General features: G+C 44.6%; 1 protein-coding gene across 2 annotated transcripts; it reads right to left on the bottom strand.

The window, feature by feature from the left end:
• Positions 1-659: 659 nt before the first annotated feature.
• mia2 (MIA SH3 domain ER export factor 2) lies at positions 660-18,923 on the bottom strand. 2 transcript variants are annotated; one of them, XM_069717840.1, is made up of 28 exons: positions 18,732-18,923; positions 18,504-18,637; positions 17,949-18,035; positions 12,817-17,821; positions 12,486-12,689; positions 12,156-12,220; positions 9,964-10,095; positions 9,785-9,806; positions 9,612-9,700; positions 9,260-9,331; positions 8,436-8,546; positions 8,259-8,330; positions 8,050-8,154; positions 7,728-7,850; positions 7,356-7,538; positions 7,094-7,184; positions 6,901-6,968; positions 6,739-6,809; positions 6,549-6,650; positions 6,347-6,443; positions 6,096-6,163; positions 5,536-5,621; positions 5,083-5,196; positions 4,334-4,483; positions 2,384-2,539; positions 2,222-2,262; positions 1,965-2,139; positions 660-1,875 (listed from the first exon to the last, which is right to left on the bottom strand). In XM_069717840.1, the coding sequence occupies exons 1-28, from the start codon at positions 18,850-18,852 to the stop codon at positions 1,640-1,642; spliced, it is 7,980 nt and encodes a 2,659-aa protein (XP_069573941.1). In that variant the 5' UTR covers positions 18,853-18,923; the 3' UTR covers positions 660-1,639. The 2 variants fall into 2 exon arrangements, with proteins under 2 accessions (XP_069573941.1, XP_069573942.1); XM_069717841.1 differs by having other exon boundaries at positions 5,083-5,193.
• Positions 18,924-18,977: the final 54 nt, after the last annotated feature.

Raw genomic sequence — 18,977 nt, 5'->3', positions numbered from 1 at the left:
TATATCTATAAAATAGATGCCTGTAAATCTATGTTGGCCCACTCACGAGTAATGCTGGAAAAAAACCTGAAATCGGAATAAGTTGGAAACTTCAAGACCAACTGAGTTGACTCAGTTTTATGAAGTTTAAAGTAACCCTGTATACAAAAACATGTAATTCTTCCTGTTCCTACAGTTGCGTGTTTGAGCTTCATTGTGCAGATTTTAAAACTAGAAAGCCGTTTTCATCCGTTTATCATCTGATAAGTGACAACTTCCTCCTTTGTTGGAATTACATCCCACTAAGTGCAGCGAGTGTATTTTATTGATTTAATAGTATGTACAAGTGTTATCATTTAAACTGCGTATTTGTATATTCATTCAGTATCCTCAGCACACCTTTAAAAAAATATTCTTCGTATGTGACGTTCTATTCAAACGTCACAGCAGGAGAGTTTGGTCAGGAAGTTAAAGAGCTGTGCTGCTCAGTAAAGGTTACAGTTAGTGAAAGTATTTTTTTTTACAATTACAGATTTACCATATTTAATACATTTCCATGTCATATGCACAGTATCATAATATAATTACGTTCCAGTGTTTTGTTAATCCTGGTGGCCGCTGATGATTTAACAACTCCACACGACTACTTGAAGATTATTGCACTAGTAAAATATGGAGACTTTGACAATTAAAGAGTCTTTATTCATCTATCAATAATCACTTTTTACAAAATTCACATGGGCGTCAATCCCTCTGACTCTCCAGGCAGCCTCTACTCGTCAGTTCATTTCATCCTCCACTCTGGAACTGCCAGGATGAGTCCCAGTTTACACAACGCAGCCAATATCAGCCACTTTTCCTTCAAGCCTGGCTGTTTGTATGTCAGCGGAAAATGAGCAGAAGCACTGTTCGCTGCTCTTGGTATGAAATAAAAGCTTTTTTTGATGAAGGCAAAGTCCCCAAATCCCACAGGGAAGTCGGTGAAATTCAGTTATGCAATTACATTTCAAGAACACCGTTTGATTTGACCTGTGAGGAATATTTAGAGTCAGATCAACTCAGTTCAGTGAGACCAAACGAGACCTGATGTGATCTGTGGAGTCAAATCCACGTCAACAACGACACAGATGCTAAATGGCTAAATTTGTTAAATTATTGTGACAGTGACAAGAGTGTTAGTACAAAAGGAATGTCCTATTACAGACCTAAAAGATGTTTGAGATCATTTCAACTTCACTTCCTGAGTCATCGCGGTGAAATGTTCACTGCTGCCGCTCCGTCATTGAGATTTTGACCTGCTGCACTTCAACCCAAGTCCCATTAAAGACCTTTCTGCAAAGACAAGCTGACAAGCGAATGTTTCTGGTTCACAACTGCTGTCGCCGCGCTTTCACAACAACGGCTCCCTCACAGGGCATGGAGCTGGATGATGATGATGATGATGATGATGATGGGGCAGGCGGAGGGAGTAACAGAGAGAAGGAAGGCAGAAGAAAGAGAAGAAAGGATATGATTGGAGGAGAAACGGAGATCAACGGACATACAGTGACAAAACTGGCTAACGAAGGCCGGCGTTTCCCCTCCGCTGACACTTCATTAAATAAATCCTCCTGATGAATAAGTGTGACATGTCACAGCTCAGGTAGAAACTCTGTCGGGCTCAGATGGCGTCTTCGGGCGAGGGCGTGTTCTCCTCAGGCGACCGGCTGTGTGGTGGGGAGGGGAGGGGCTGATGGGGAGGAGGAGGGGGAGGAGGAGGGCCCGTGGAAGAGGGTGGGAGGCCGTCAGGAGGAGGGTGCCGCATGGGGGGACCGTAGGAGGGCATGTGAAGATGGGGGGGTCCGCTGGGAGGGAAACGAGGGGGGAACATCATCCCCGGAGGAGGGGGAGCCCACACTGGAGAGAAAGAGAAGGAAATAAAAAGTTACGTTTCCACTGACGACATCTGGAGAGGAGATGCCAAGAAGACGGATGCAACTTCCTACTTGGCATCATCGGTGGCCCCCCCGGTCCTCTGGGAGCGTAGAAATCAGGAGGGGGGCCATAGGGGGCTCTTCGAGGAAAGGGACCGTCCATGGGACCCATCGGGGGTCCGGGAGGGGGTGGGCCACCCACCCTCGGATCTGCTTCGGGGGGAGTCCTCAGATCACCGGGACCAGACTGGTGACAAGACACACAAAGAGGATTTATATTGATGCTGGCACACAGGCAGCTCTCACACACCAACACACACGTCTCCTACCTCTCTGGGTTCACCAGGGCTGTTTTCTCTGAAGGAGCCGTCTGCATTAACAAACAGTTCGTAGGTGAAGACAGGAAATATGAAATGACTTGATTTTCCATTTCAATATGTGCATCTTAACCTATTTAAAGTCTAAAAGGTATCAAGGCAGCAGAGACAGACCTGCCATGTCTGTAGGGTGAGGTGGTCCCGGGGGGAGACCCCGAGGATGCAGCGGGCCGGGCGGGAGGGTCCCAGGAGGATGCAGAGGGCCCAGAGCTCCTGGAGGAGGAAGATGTCTCCTGTACATGGGACCTCCTGGTTCTGGAAACATGTAACCTGAAGGAGGCAGAACATATAAAGAGATTCCATACGAGTCAAGAAGTCCAGCAACGCTCTTTTCTGTGGTGCGACGGTGATGTCTTTGGAAGCTGCTCCGTTTAAACACATGGCATGGAAGGCACAGCGTGACCTCCGAGTGTCTGACTTTAATAAAGAGCTTAAAAATAAGAAATATGAGAAAACATTGTCATTTTTTACATCAAAAAGTTCTGAGACTGTTCCTGTTGCACCGTCACACGCCCGGAGCAGTGGGCAGCAACAACGCAACTTCATGAGGAAGTATTCCACGTTAAGTCACATGATCAACGTCAGCATCTGAGTCGCACACGTTCTGGTGACCACCGGTACGAGAAGATTTGTGATTTCACCGTGGAACCTGAGCAGAGAGAGCGCGCGGGATTCTGTGTCAAACTCCTGGAACCAGCAAAGGAGACCCGTGAAACGCTGCAGGTGATCTCCAGCAGTGAGGCGGTGAGCAGGGCGAGGTGTCCCGAGAGGGACAGAACACGTCACTGTCCAAGGCTGAAGACGGCACACGGGGTCAGACGTACGTCGGGTTGTGCGCCGTGAGTCGGTCGCCCAGAGTCCGACTGTCAACACAGATGTTCTCGGGAGTCGGAGAGAAAACATTTGCTGGAAACCACCTGATCTGTGGCTCCACGGCTCTTTGGGTCGCGAACACGACTTCGCTCACGGCAAGTTGAAGAAGCGCAAGTTTGTCGCCTGCAATAACACAACTGTTCCTCCACATCACCTCCCGCTCGCCGGATTTGACTCCCTGCGTCTTTCTGAGCCCATAAAAAGCTCAGTGCTCAACTTCCATGTTCGTGGTGAAATCACGAAGGCGCACACGCCGCCGCTCAGAAAAATGTGTGGAACTCAGGTGCTGTTTTTGATCAAATGAAGAAACTTGGAGTGCTTGCTGACGAAGGTTCCAGCTCCGTTTGGTGCAGCAGAAGCAGTGTCAGAACTTATCGATCCTCCCTCATACCTGTAACTGTAAACACAACAATAAACTGTAGAAACAGTGTTTTCCCTTCTGGATCATGTGATGAAGGATCTCATACAAACACTTTTATCACACAGCTTCACAGACAACTGTACTTTTAAGTGCTTCAAATGCTTTAAAGACAAAACACATGCACGGTCGACGTGCGTTTAGCATTCACATGCAAACCAGGACTTCAACTTATAACCTGCTGAATTCAGCTGCAACAAATCTCCTGCACGACGGCCGCATCCCATTTCAGGGAAAAGGAGCCGTAATCACTGTTATTAGCTACACCTGCACATCCACTGCTTTACGTCCCACATTCCTAAACCATCAAGATGCACATGTAATAATAATAATAATAATAATAATAATAATAATAAGACCCAGTATAACCATGTTGAACGTTTGACGATGCAACAGAAATGTAGCTCTCACACGTGCAAATATTCTCTGTAAAATTGACAAACAACAGCTGCAGTCTGAAAGCAGATTCTTACTTTGACGTGAAAGTGCAGGAATCATTAGAAAGAGACGCGTTTGATTTTCATCCTTGCAGTAATAATTAGTAAGAACTGTTGTTCAACTTGTGTAATAAGGAGTTAAACCTCTGGCGGACTTATCCGATTAGTTTTAGATCAAACTGAGAAAACATCATCATTTCTGTTTGTTAAATACGATCTCAGTCGTTGATCATTTCGCAGCCAGTTTGGGGCCGTGTGAGGATTTATCATCATATTCTGTCTTTTTTTTCTCTTGCGTGTACACACACACACACACACACACACACACACACACACCTGGGGGTCCTAGAGGCCCCGGGGGTCCTGGGGGGGGTCCCCTTCGATCTCTCTCCCATGTGGGAGAGATTGAGCCGCTGTCTGAGTGAGGACCTCCGCTGCGCTCCATCTCTCCTTGGCCACCGGGGGGCTCCCCTGGACCACGAGGCACTGGGGAGAAAAGGAGCGGTGAAAGAAGAAGGTCCAAAGGAGAAAGGAGACATGATGGAAGGTGATGATGAAGGAGGGAGTCGGAGACATGGATGAAAGGGAAAAAGCAGAGCCGACAGCCCAAAGACAAGATAAGACAGGGCAGAGTGAGATACGAGGAGAGAGACAGAAAGTATGACTGCATGAACTGAGAAAATGAAACGCATCTCATCAAAGTATTCTCTCTTTCCTTTGTACGTTCCAGATTGTATGCCAACACACACTCCATGCTGCAACACATTTCAGCGTCTGCACTTCATCATGCTGCAGTTAGTCGGTCAACAGACTTAGTGGGAAAATGTGCCGTCTTTAAAATACCACGATCAGCGACACATAATGACACACAAAACAGGTTGTAAATAACCGCCGTGGTTGTGCTTAAATTACACGACTGCAACACCAGAAGGTGTTTTGGAAGATGTGTCGAAAGTATATGAATGAAAATGTTGACAAGTGTTTTGATGTTTGTAGTATTTTGTGCATCATTCTTGGGGGTTGTTAAGGTTTCGTGTACTGCTGCAGCTAAATGTATATTTGTGTATTTCTTTGCACGTGTATACCTCGAGGAGACAATCTATTAGGAGGTCCATCCATTAATGGAGGAGGAGAGAGGAAAGGTCTGGTTTCAGACGAGGGTCGACCGAGAGGAGAGGGACCATACGGTGACCTTTCTGCTGGAAATCAAGGAAGATCTGGTGAGCACGAAGGCAAACTGGGGTTCACGTACTTTTCCAACCTACAAAGTTGATGTATTTAATATGGACAAAAAAACAACACAGTGATTGGTGTGATATTAGTTCGAATAGATTGTGTTTGCTCGTAAATGTAACTTAGATGAAGATCTTACTGTAATTTAAGACATAAATGTGTATAAATCTAACTTACTTAATTTTTCCAGCCACTGTGCTGTAAGCTCAATACTATATTAGGTGTGTGTGTGTGTGTGTGTGTGTGTGTGTGTGTGTGTGTGTGTGTGTGTGTGTGTGTGTGTGTGTGTGTGTGTGTGTGTGTACCTCTGAAAGGCAGTGGTCTAGCTAGGCTGTCCAAGGCGAACGGATCTTTGTCGAGGGCGTCCAGTTTAAACTGTGTATCCGTCAGCCTGTAAACAAACACGCCGGAAGTTAAAGTGGGACAAGCCCGGTGGTCCCGACTGTGTAATGAACAGTTTATTAGTGTATTCATGCATTTTAGGTAAATCAAAGAATAAACATCTCAGAATTCCCAACGCAAGTCAATATGCAGAATGTTTTTGAAATTGTACCACACAACACATCGAGAGCCCCCCCACCCCAACCCCCCCCTTCCACCTCGCACCACTTCACTTCAAAAATCAACAAAATTTGGGTCCCCAAACTTTCGCAAACAAGTGTAGCTTATTTAATGAAGCAAAACCATACTGTTGATATGTATATGTTTATATATATTTAAACATGCCAGTGTTCAAAGCTCCTAAAATGAATCCAACATAGATTTATTCAAGGTCAGTGCGGGGAGGTAGACGGGGGCAAAGCTCGAGGGACACAGTGTTGTACTTAATCTTCTTCACTCTCTCAAAGTTGGACGTGATGCTTACTTCTGTCTGAAGAGGCCGTTCTCTCTCCGGATGTCTGCCAGCTCTCGGTCTGCTGCTCGGGCCGCCAGCTGGAAATATCAGTAACACGATACATGTACAAATATACAGACACAGTGCAGCTCGGTGGGTTTAAATAGACCACTCAAATGCAGAATGAGTTTCATCAGTGGTCAAACCAACGCTTCACCAACAACATGTCTGATCTCGGGGTGTTTTTCTCTCGTGCTGCAGGATCACTTTGTTTCACTCACCCAGTTATTATGAGCCTTCTTCTCATGCGCTGATATCTGAGTCTGGTACGACTGTTTGGTTTTCTCGAGCTCCTCCTCCATCTCTTCCGCTCGTTGCCTGAAATAAAGCAGAAGTGAGACGGCGTTTGTGAGGGGGAGAAGCTCACCGTTGTATTGCTGCATGCTGTTGACGTATTTCTTTATTCTTTAAGGAAACGGCTACCTGTAGTTGTTCAGTTCCTCCATGGCCATCGCAATGTTTTTGTCCGCTTTATTCAACTTCTCCTCCTTCTGCAGGCGCTCCTTCTCTTCCACTGTCAGCAGTCTATAAAAACATGTTTATCACCACATATTTCTATACAGCATCCTATTCTTATAGTAAAACCTGTGCATGCATATCTATGTGTATATACCTGTGCAGCTTGAGCTCGTTCTCCTGGTACATTTCTGTCATAATGTGGAGTTTCTGTTGTAATCGTTGGACCTGAGCACATGAATTTACAAGAATTAAATAAAGGCAAACAAACGTGGCAATGAATCAAATATCCCACAAGTACACAGCAGAGGTGAGCTACCTGATCCGCGTAGTGCTCAGCGTCAGACTGCAGAGATAATTTCTCGTTCTCCAGGTCCTGAATGCCCACTTGAGGTGAAAAACAAGAACACAATGATAACGGATGTTAAATCTCAACACAAACATTTGTTTTTAGAAGCTGCTGTTTTTAAATGTTCCATTATTAAGGAAACTGTTAACTACAGTTAATTTACCTTCCAGGTCTTCTTTAGCTTTGATTTCATCATTCAGTTTGGCAAATACTCTGTCCTTATCTTCATCCACTGACTTGAGGTCTGCATTCAGCTACACACAAACAAAGACATTTTATATTATATTATGTATTAGAGCGTAAATTCAGCTGTAGAATTCAAAAATGTTTTCAAACTATTATCCATATTAATCCTTTTTGTGTATCACTACATACATACAGTGGTTGTTAAACATGATGTGCTCATGTCCTCTTCATTAATCTACCTTGGCAGCACAAATGAGTTTCTGGACTTTCTGCAGATGACCCTGTGAGCCGACGTCCCCTCTTCCATTCTTCTCTCCTTTTCCTGGTGTCCCATTAGCCGTCTCCTCTCCTCCTTCCTCACCTTCCTCTTCCTCCAGATCTGAATCCCAAGCCTTCATCCTCAGCAGTCGATCTGTCAACGACTGCAAGCAAACAAACATTTGTGATACTAATTATGTCAAAAGATGTCACTGAATACTTTTATGAATTGTATATATCGATTTCTTGTCTCTCCGTAGTCGTCCTGGGGATATTAATGATATTTTAGAAAAAAAAAATGTATAAAGTAACTTTCTACAATATATTGTAATTTATGCAAGAACCAATCCTACCGTTATACGTTCATCCTTGTTGGTCACATCCTGCTGCATCCCGCTGTGGGCGGACTCGAACCTCCTCATCTCCGCCTCCAACTCGCTCACTCTTTCTGCCCATCCCTCCGCCTGCTGCCTCAACTGGAGAGAAAAACAGAAAGGTAAGACACAGCAAATAAAAAATATGCATAAAGAAAGGGGAGGCACAAAGACATGACAACATTTCTGTGCATTAGTTTGGTACGGCACGCAGCTGGATGTATTGAATAGGGAAACCATGTAAAAGCAGAGCCACTCCCCTTCCCACCATATATGGTAGCAGGAGTTTACAGCATCCTACCTGAGCGTTGCTCTCCTGTAGCACCGTGTTCTCCTCTCCAGATGTTTCCAGGTTCCTCTGTAGACGGTCACTGCTCATATGGTACACCTTCAGAGTGGTTTGTGCCTAGAGACAGACGGGCAGCAGTCACGTCATATGAAACCAAGAAGTACGGATCAGAGGAGGACAAGAAGAGGCAGCAGAGGACATCAGGTAATGGAGGACCGCACCTGCTCTTCCTGCGACTGCATGTTTTTGGTTTCCTCTTCGAATGTTTCCATGCTCTCCTCGAGCACCGCTATCTGGAGGAAGAACCAAAACAATTCACTCAGTCAGTATCGCATCTCAGTTAACAACATAGTGAACAAGACTTCCACAGTGTTTTTGATGGGAGTGCGTGCTCCTACCCTCTTTTCTTGTTCTATCCTGTGTTCTTTCTGCTGGTCCAGTTGATCCTTCAGTTGTTTTAGATCCCTCTCCAGCTCTCTTTTGGCCTGATCCAACTGTCTGGATTTTACCTGAAATTTCCATGACAACAAGATTTGATGAGAAATCTCCTTCGACATTTTTTACCTTTAACCACGGTGCCATTTGAAGGCCAGCCAGGAAATCATCATCGTCATCATCATCATCATCCAAGTCCTTGTCCACTAAAATAACACAGCTGAAGAACAGCTTTCCTCCTGCTACAATATGAACAATATATACAACCCTTACGTTGTAATTCATACATCTTGCATTGCAGTTCTTCCTTTTCTATGATTATTATTTATTGTGTCATTGACCACTGAAAACAAATTCCACCAAATCTGGTCATGTGGCTGTTCGAGTGAAGTGAAGATGAATAGTTACGCAATAAAATATTTTTAACCCTTTGTGCTGAAATTCAATCAGGAAGTACATTTTGAACCTTAAAGAATAAATAGAGGTCTGAATCACGTTACATCTTGTGAACATCAACTGGCTTTGTAGTCAATAGGATTAAAAACAGTTTGAGAAAGCGTCCCAAAACCAAAACAATAAAAAGATCGATGTATCCGTTTTGATCAAAGGTGCTTAAATGAGTTCAGCGCTGTTTCTAAGATCTGAAACGGTACACGGTACCAGACATGACTACCGTGTGAATTACACCCATTAATGTCATCAAGAACAGGCATCGAGGAGGTTCTGTTCACATTGAGGATCGATGGTTTTCAGGTTTTTGTACTCATATTGATTCTTTCCGTCTCACCTCCAGATGTTCTTTCTTCTGAGTCTGGGCCAAGCCACCGCTGTCTCTCAGTGAATCCTCCAGGTCGTCATACTGAAAATCACACATCATGAAAAACATTCATCTCACAGTACTCGTGAAAATAATGCATCTGGTTCAGAATTACCTGCAATTACATTGCAAGAAGAACATTTCTGCTTTTTGATCGCACTTTAAGACAACATGACTCTGTTTCTTCCCATCTAGATATTTTTGATGCCATAGAAACACATTACATGAATTTGACCTCATATTAACCGACCAAGTGTTGCGTGTGAGACAAGCTTCGTCTCCAGCCATCAATCAATCAGTCAGAATGAGCACAAGCACCAACCTCTTGTTGACAATGACTGAGAGTCTCAAGGACTTTACACTTCTCATCCAGCAGCTGTGCCACCTGTTCAGCCATCGATCGCTCTTTACCTGAAAAACAAGCAATATAAAGCTTACAGACACGTTTAAATTAGTTATTTCTCAAATATAAGGGAATACGTAGCAAGAACTTACTTCGATAAACTCTGCTTTTTATCTGCGAGAAAATTAAAAAAAAAAACAATTGTGAACAAATTAGCAATGGAGGGAATTATGGTTTTATAAATGCCGAGCAAACAGGTGTGGCCTCTACGCTTTAACCAAAAACAAATGCGTTCATAAACTGTAAACGTAAAATGTGAATATGCACTCACAGAGCTGTAACATCTACAGGTGAATAACAGCACGGTCAGCAGCCCCAACAGACTGGAGATGATGACCGGTTCCCACGGCACACCGTACAGGTCCGGACCGGGTCTCAGGTCATCCGGCAGCGACGATACAACCTGGGAAAAAAAAACACAAAAAAAAAACAGAAAGCTGTTCATTTTAATCATCTCTTTAAAATGAGATGTTTCAAATCTGGGAAGAAATTTGTTTTAGTCCTTTTTCACAGGTGGATCGTACACAGTAAAATAGTGATGCTCACCTAGTTAACCAACACAAATGGGGAAAAAACAACAACAACACTACTTCAATGAATAAGAAACGTTTAACAATGTTGATTTAATGCAATTACTTTCACCTGGCAGCATTATGACGTCATCAAATTAGCTTCACAACAGCTGTTGCTTCAGTTGGAAGAAGCACGTTCACATTTTCAAAAGGACAAAAACACACTTCTCAATATATAAATATATATATATACATACATATATATATATATATATATATTTTCCGATTTTACACTTTTGTTTTACATTTAAACGTTGAAAATAGGAGCGAATATTATTTGCTAATATGCTGAACAGTTACAGCCTTGACAGTTTACACCACAGCAGCACATCTATCTAACAAACACCTGATATTTTGACCCAATAAATTAATTAATTAATTTAAAAAAAAAAAAAGCAGAAACACCGAAACGACGGTCAATAAAAGCCAGCTAACTCTCGAGAACAATAATAAACAGGTTTGGGGGGGGGAAATACAACATAAAACCTCCAAATGGTGCTGACAGCTGGCCGGCAGCGCCGGCGGAACAAACACGGAGTTAAAAATGAAAATAATAAATTTATAACACGGAGCTAAAACGGAGAAACGACGTGTTTTTAATGCTACTTGTGAAATGCTAACAGAAACCTGCCACACAACGTACATCCTTCACTTTCTCCACGACGACACCGTAGTAAGCCTCCGCCGTCGCCCGGAAGTCGGCCGCTTTGCCGGCCAGCTCGTCACTTGTCGGGGGTTCCGCCATGTCCGGATTATTTCATTTGTTTTATATTTTAGTTGTAATTTAGTATTTATACCGAAACAGAAAACCCGGAGCAGCTAACCGGGTCAGCGGCGATTTCACATCCTCTTCACAACACCGACGCTCCGGAGTGTACCACGAGGGAGGGGTGCGATCACAGAAAGTCCCTGTTAAATCCTTGAAACAACTTTTTAGATATCAATTACTCCGGAATAGCATGATAAAATAAAGTATTGTTTGTTTATAGAGAATCAAAGTATAATTTATACAATATTTTGTAAAAAATTAATAATTTCACATCCATGGTAAATCCCACTCCCCCCCCCGCGTTGGTGTAAATGGTTTAATCCCAACGTCACCAATTGTAAAATGCCACACTGGCATATCGGAACGATTTCAAAGTGACACCAAGAGAAACAGGTGTCACCACAACGATTACTGTATTGTCATTATCGCTTATAAAGACCTCTCCATTAACTAATTCAACCGTATCAAACTGAGCACATGTGTGCATTTTTCTCTCGAGCAGAGTATCTGCTTTGAGTTACGACGACAGGCTGATAACAAACTACTAAGCAGGACACAGGTGAAGACTTGAATCAGCCTGAATGTTCCTCCAGGGCGTTTCTGAACTTTACACTCACCGACCCGGCCTCATTTTGCTCCATCTGAAACTAGAGACACACTTGATCCCTCAAAACATGTAAACCAGTTTGCCTTGTGCAGCTGTGTTGCTTGCCAGCTGGCCGGAGTGAGAAGGACCCAAAATGTGAAGTGATGTTGACCAAGCCGAGCCAGCTGGACACCTGAGAAGGAGGCAAGGCTGCACGCCAGAGGGGAGAGTCAGATCAACATGTCACAAGTGCAAATGTCTTAAAGAAGCAGACACCTCCGTTTGAAGACACCTAGAGGGACCTAAAGTTGCCCTCTCACTTAAAAGTTAGATGACAAAGCATTTTAAACTGGGTCAGAGAAAGTAAACAACACCTGCTTTGACCTCAGTCATCATGACGTCAGGATTTAAAGCGTTCCTCCCAAACACATTATTATCTATGAAGATTGAATAAAAGCCCAGTCAGAGGTGGAGGTCATACTGTATGACAAACTAATGACAGTTTCTATTGCTGGGACTCTTCTGGAGACTCTTACCTGCACCATAAGCTGTCCGTGGATCTCCATCTGACGAACCAACTCCAGGGTCTGCTTCATCGCCCCTGCAGTTACACACATAATGATGATTAAAATCCAAACTTTATACACTCCATCGTCTGACAATACAATACTCAGAGATTTTATCTTTGTTTAACGTGTGATATTAGTTTAAAAAAAAACAACAACTGAAAATAATGTTGTGGCCGTGTCATCCAGGTTGTGTGCTGCAGGAATGAGGCTGCAGGAGGTTGAGTCCTTCTCCCATGTTAATATCTTTTAATCATCCGTCAATCCTTCTTGATAAACGGACACTCGGGTCATCCATACCTTCCAGCAGCGGCGGTGGTCCTGATGCAACGTCACTTCCCGTCTCTCCTCTTTTCTCAGACACAGTTTTCCTCTCTTCTTCTGTGCCACCACCCGCTTTGTCGTCATCTTCCTCCACCGCCGCCTCATCTCTGACTACAGATGCATCTTGTGTCCTCCTAGACTCTTCCTCTGCGTTCGTTTCCTTACGTTTGCTGGCTTTAGCTGCGTTTGACAGGGGAACACACGGACTCTGATTGACACACATGCAAATAAAAACCACACCTGAAGTGAAAGATTAAAATCGATCAAAAAAATAATTCATATTTGCCATGATGGCTGACAAATATACCTTGATTATCACTAATATCTGACTTTCTCGTGTTGAAAGTCTCTCTCACTCGTTCCAACAGCATCTCCAGCTTCTGAAGTGCGATGAGTTTTCGGGTCTTTCCTTTGTCCTCCTGCGGTGCGTCGGCTTGTCTCGTGCTCGGAGCGACCAGCGTCTCCCTGTGATAACGCAGAAGTCTTTCTATGTCCCACAGTATGGGTTCATCCTCATCCTGGTCTTCGGTCACTGAACTGGTCAAAACGTAATCCAAGAACTCCAGCTTGTTTGGCCCAAACAGCTCCGTCAAAACAGCCGCCTCGTCCGCACTCACGAGGCCGAGGAGGTTCTCGTAGTGTTCGGAGAGGCTTTCTGTTCGGAGGGCCGGAGCTGTAGTACGGACGTTGATCTCAGCAGAGGCGGGATCTTGAACCGGACCTGAGTCCAGGTCTTGCTCAGGAGTCAGAAAGCCTTGCAGCTCGGGGCTGAAACTCTGGGCCGATTCTGTGGACTCCTGAGGTTCAGCGGTGGGCGCGCGGCTGAAAAAGCTGAAGGCCGTGTTGAAAAGACCAGAAGCTGCTCCCGGTTCAACCTCTGCTGTCGCTGTGCTGCGACCATCCGGTGGAGAAGATCCAGGATCTTCAGACACCTGTGAGGCCGTTTGTTCAGATGTCACGGTCTGAGTTTGGACACCAGGAGGAGCTGAGAGTTCCCATCCTTCGTCTCTCCAGGATGAAGCACCACTTGGATTATCGTCATTTTTCCTCATTTCTATATCAGTGTCAGTGTTTCCTGTTTCGACAGAAGCTTCTTCTTCTTCTTCAGAGCGTATCTCCTCTTTCTTATCATTTCTCTCTCCTGTCTGTTTCACCCCGTCACCTGCTGGACTCGCTCCACCCTCAGCTCCTCCTCCATCTCTCTCCGCCTCTTCGCTCCCTTGAAGACGAAGCTCATTTGAACATTTCTGGACGTCATCATGTGTCTTGTGCTGCTTTTCTTGAACCTCCTCCCCCTCCGTCTTTCCACCCTTCACCTTTTCCACCTCGTCTTGTTTTTCCTCTTCATCCTCCACCTCCTCTGCTTCCACCGGTAGGTTTTCTGTTTTCGTGGCTGATTCAGTGATCGATGATCCCACATCGTTCACATCTTGTGTATTTTTCTCGTTGTTTTCTGACTCTGACCTGCTGATGTCATTCTGAATCTTCTCCATCTGCACCTGGTTTTCTTCATCTTTCTCTCTTCTCTTCTCCATAATATCCTTTAACTCCTCCTGTTTCTCCTCTTCCTCTTTCAGCATCTCCTTTAACTCCTCCTGTTTCTCCTCTTTATCTTTTAGCATCTTCTCCTCCTTTAACTTCTCCTGTTTCTCCCCTTCCTCTTTCAACATTTTCTCCTTTAACTCCTCCTGTTTCTTTTCTTCCTCTTTCAGCATCTTCTCCTTTAACTCCTCCTGTTTCTTTTCTTCCTCTTTCAGCATCTTCTCCTTTAACTCCTCCTGTTTCTTTTCTTCCTCTTTCAGCATCTTCTCCTTTAACTTCTCCTGTTTCTCCTCTTCCTCTTTCAGCATTTTCTCCTTTAACTCCTCCTGTTTCTTTTCTTCCTCTTTCAGCATCTTCTCCTTTAACTCCTCCTGTTTCTTTTCTTCCTCTTTCAGCATCTTCTCCTCCTTTAACTTCTGTTTCTCCTCTTCCTCTTTCAGCATTTTCTCCTTTAACTCCTCCTGTTTCTTTTCTTCCTCTTTCAGCATCTTCTCCTCCTTTAACTTCTGTTTCTCCTCTTCCTCTTTCAGCATTTTCTCCTTTAACTTCTCCTGTTTCTCCTCTTCCTCTTTCAGCATTTTCTCCTTTAACGCCTCCTGTTTCCTTTCTTCCTCTTTCAGCATCTTCTCCTTTAACTCCTCCTGTTTCTTTTCTTCCTCTTTCAGCATCTTCTCCTCCTTTAACTTCTGTTTCTCCTCTTCCTCTTTCAGCATTTTCTCCTTTAACTTCTCCTGTTTCTCCTCTTCCTCTTTCAGCATTTTCTCCTTTAACTCCTCCTGTTTCTTTTCTTCCTCTTTCAGCATCTTCTCCTCCTTTAACTTCTGTTTCTCCTCTTCCTCTTTCAGCATTTTCTCCTTTAACTTCTCCTGTTTCTCCTCTTCCTCTTTCAGCATCTTCTCCTTTAACTCCTCCTGTTTCTTTTCTTCCTCTTTCAGCATCTTCTCCTCCTTTAACTTCTCCTGTTTCTCCTCTTCCTCTTTCAGCATTTTCTCCTTTAACTTCTCCTGTTTCTCCTCTTCCTCTTTCAGCATTTTCTCCTTTAACTCCTCCTGTTTCTTTTCTTCCTCTTTCAGCATCTTCTCCTCCTTTAACTTCTGTTTCTCCTCTTCCTCTTTCAGCATTTTCTCCTTTAACGCTTCCTGTTTCCTTTCTTCCTCTTTCAGCATCTTCTCCTTTAACTCCTCCTGTTTCTTTTCTTCCTCTTTCAGCATCTTCTCCTCCTTTAACTCCTCCACCACGGTCTGCTTTTCTTCTACTTGTAACTCTTTTATCATTTGCTGTTTCTCTACCTCCTTCAGCTCCTCCACATCCCCCTGCTTCCTCTCTTCTTTCCCCTCCTTCGCTTCCTCCTCCTTCATTTCTTCCTTTAAGACTTCCTCATCTTTTACTTCTTCCTGTATTTCATTCGCTTCCTGTTCCTTCTCTTCCTTTACCTCCTCCAACTTCTCCTGGTTCTTCTCTTGCTCTAACCCATTCGTCTCCTCCTCCCTCGTCTCCCTCGTCTCCCCCTGTAACTCCCTTTCCTCCTCCTTCTCCCTCTTTAATTCCTCCTCTTCTTCCTCCTTCTTCTCCCCATTAACCTCTATTTTCTCGTGCTTTTCTTCCTCATTAAAGTCTTCCACCTCATTCTCCTTCATTTCTTCTTTTACTTCCTTGTCATCTTCCTGTTTCTCCTCTTCTATCTCCCACATCTCCTCCTGCCGCCCCTCTTCCTTTATCTCAGCCACTTCCTGCTGCTCCTCGTCTTCCTTCATCTCCTCCACCTCCTTCAAATCCCCCTTATTTTCCTCCACCTCTGTCATCTCCTGCCTCCCTCTATCCTTCGACTCCTCTTCCTCCGTCTCCATTTCAGAACCTAAAGTTGAACTTTCGTTCAAGCCTTCTTCTTCAGATCCCGACGTCTCGGTTTGAGCCAGCTGAAGTTTGTTTGTGCCGTCGTCCATAGTTTCCTTCACAGTTTGCTGCTTGTCTGAATCACTTTCTGTCCGTCTGTCCTTGTACTCCATCTCTGGAAGCATCGAGGCCTGATCTGTGTTTGATGAGATGTTTCCTCTGTCCTCCACTGAGACATTTTCATCCAGATTTTCCGTACTTGTAGAAAGCGACGATCTAAATTCCTGTGAGCCGCCCTCAGCAGGTTGCATCTGTTCGTCCTCTCCTGACTCGCCGTGACGTGTTTCTGCATAATGATCGGTTACATCTGCACGTGAATTATCGTCCTCTACTTCATCTCTCTTAGGACTAAAACTGTCATCCTCCGCTGTGATTGGTTCGTTGCTCTCCTCTGTGGATGATGAGAAAAGCTGACTCGGTCCACTGCTGTCCGTGGCATCGCCACTGACTTGACCTTCCTGTTTTTGAGTTGTAAAAATGTCCCCGTGGTCGTCACCACTGGCACCGACTTCAACAGACATACTGGTGGACTCTTCCACCTGATGTGAAGTTTCGGCCTCTTCCCCCTCCACACTCTCGGTTTTCTTGCTTTGTGGCAGATCTTTTTTCAGTTTGGGCGTCAGACGATCGTCACCCTCCGTTTTGGCGTTTTTGTCGTTACTGTCATCTTCTAAATGACCCGTTTTATTCTCTTTATCACCAGTTTGGAAAAAGCCGTTGATCGTGGAGGACACGTCTCCTACTACCTGCGATTTTTCCTCAGACTTGCTATCAGAAGAAATATCTTCATCATCAGCATCTACATGTAAGACACTGTTCTTGCTCGCGTCTGAAGCATCTGTGTGATTATCACTAATGCCGTCGTTGACATCGTTTGGAGGTTCTTCATCCTGTGATTCAGGCTGTGATTGACTGGTGTCCCCACTCTGTGATCCTGGTGCTTCTTGTGAGGTCGTCTCCTCTTCTGTCTCCTTCAGGCCACTTCCTGCACTTTCATCAACTTCACGATTATCTTTCCCGAAGCCTAAAATCCCCCCGATCCTCATGTCCAACCAGGAACTAGACGCCGGCTCTTCCTTCTCTTCCTCAGCTTGTCCTCCACCTGTCGTCTCCTGTCCTGCCTCCTGATCGGTCAGACCAAAGCCCAGCGTGCTTGACAACCCGCTCCCCAACCAACCCAGCGTCCCCGTCTCTTGTTTCTCTTCTTCGTGTAATTGGCTGCCTTCGAGGTCCAAAGACATCCTCCGACTCCTGAATTTCTCTGTCGGTTCTCCTTCCAGTTCTTTTTCCTTATCGAGCTTTTTTATTTCAGAATCTGTTTCTTTTTCTGCTCCGTAGCCGAGCCAACCCGCCATGGTTGAAGTGATTGAACTGGCTGTTTCCTCTCCGCTTTTCACATTCTCTTGAGCATTGTCGGGTTTCCCATCTCCTCCGAACCCGAGCCACCCCGTCCCGGAGGAAGTGAGTGAACTTTCGGCCTCCTTCGTCTCATCTTCCTCTTCTCCTTCAGCCAGACGGCCAGGTTGCTCCTCCTGAGGCAGACCTAACCATCCTGTCACGGAAGAACTGAGCCAGGAGGAGGAGGAGGGAGACCCACCTTGTTGCGTCGCAGGAGCCTCGTGTGCTTCCTGCCCGGCTGCAGCATCACCGGCGTTTTTGTTTTCATCTCCTCCTGCTTCCTGCGCTGAAACCGGAGACTCTGTCGAGGCACCTGCATTCACGTTGTCAGTGTGTTGGATGAACTCATTGGTTTCTGACTCCTGGGTTTTGAGTTCTTGATCACTGTCATCATCGTCATCATCATCATCATCATCAGTGTCCTGATGGCTGGAGTCAATGAGATAGCCAAACTCATCCGTACAGAAGAAATCAGATTTCTGAAGGCAAAGAGAGAAAAGGAACCTCATCAGTAAAGATGCATGAAACAAATACACAGACAGTAAATATCTACTTATTTATTATCAACTTATATATTTCTTATATTTTGCATTTCTGACCAATTACCTTTGTCTCTACTACTTTCTCCACAGTTGCATAAACCTGCTCTTCATGCACAACATCCTTTGGAAAATAACCAAACTGTTTGTCAATCTGAAATAAACAGAAAACCAAAGTTCATCAGCGAAGTGCAGCGGTCTGTTCTGTAAAGCAAACAGTCGCGTGGATTAAATACAGACGGCAGAATCACAGGGGGAAGAAGAGACAACCAGACAAATATAATAAAGCACATTTCTTTCTAATTCTTTCAGCATATTCTTCTTACTTATTTTCAGTGCCAGTTATATGACATTTACAGATGTGCATTGTGGCTGAAAAAGCCTGTTAATCAATATATTAAAATGCGATTTCTGTGTTTGTAATAGTACATAATTAAATCATGAGGGTGTCCTTTCAGTGGCATTCATCAGTGGATATTATTAACATGATCACAGCCAATCAGTGGTCAGAAACTATCTGTATTGTAATGAAGACTTATCTCTTTGACCTCAGCTGAGGGACTGTTTGGACACCTTCTTATTTATACGTTTTCAAAGGAGACGATAGAGACGTGAGACGTACGCTGCCGGCCCAGAGGTCGTCCCTCCTTCCAGTCAGCTTGTGGTAGACGGAAATGGTGTCTCCCCGTCTGAAGCTCAGGAAGCGGCAGTCTTTCCTGCGGTGGTCCCTTATCGCCTGCACTCTGCTCATCAGGCCTGCACACACAAAAACACACACATGAGCACAGAAGAAGAGCTTCGATGTAAAAAAATTAAATAAATAAGACTGAAAAAAACTGAATTAACTTACTTTCACACTCAGGATCTCCACAGATCTTGTAGTCAGACAACAACCCCACGTTTAAGTGAGGTAAAATCACAAAAACTGAGGCTGTAATCCACAGGAACCTCCGAGCCGGTGAAGCACACATTCTTGGTGTTTTAACGGTATCAGGAGAAAATGTCCACAACGGGGTGCAGATAACTGCGTCCGGCAGGTGGACATTGCCTCAGAGCTGCTGCTGTCATGAAGCCTCAGTAGAAAGAGCTGAGATAA

This window comes from Brachyistius frenatus, unplaced genomic scaffold (assembly GCF_029030835.1).
Source record: "Brachyistius frenatus isolate BFR_SWC_R1_liver_20210118 unplaced genomic scaffold, ASM2903083v1 Contig_182, whole genome shotgun sequence".
NCBI lineage: Eukaryota > Metazoa > Chordata > Actinopteri > Embiotocidae > Brachyistius > Brachyistius frenatus.
Note: the sequence above shows the minus strand (reverse complement) of the source record. Positions and strands in the feature narration are given on the sequence as shown.

What these genes read in the sequence shown, in the direction of transcription:
- mia2 (XM_069717840.1), bottom strand. Translation starts at nt 18,852, where the DNA reads ATGTGTGCTTCACCGGCTCGGAGGTTCCTGTGGATTACAGCCTCAGTT. An exon ending in GAGGAACTGAACAACTACAG is followed by an intron (nt 6,444 to 6,548) that starts GTAGCCGTTTCC and finishes GCTTTATTTCAG; the next exon opens with GCAACGAGCGGAAGAGATGG. An exon ending in GCCCTGGTGAACCCAGAGAG is followed by an intron (nt 2,140 to 2,221) that starts GTAGGAGACGTG and finishes TCTTGTCACCAG; the next exon opens with TCTGGTCCCGGTGATCTGAG.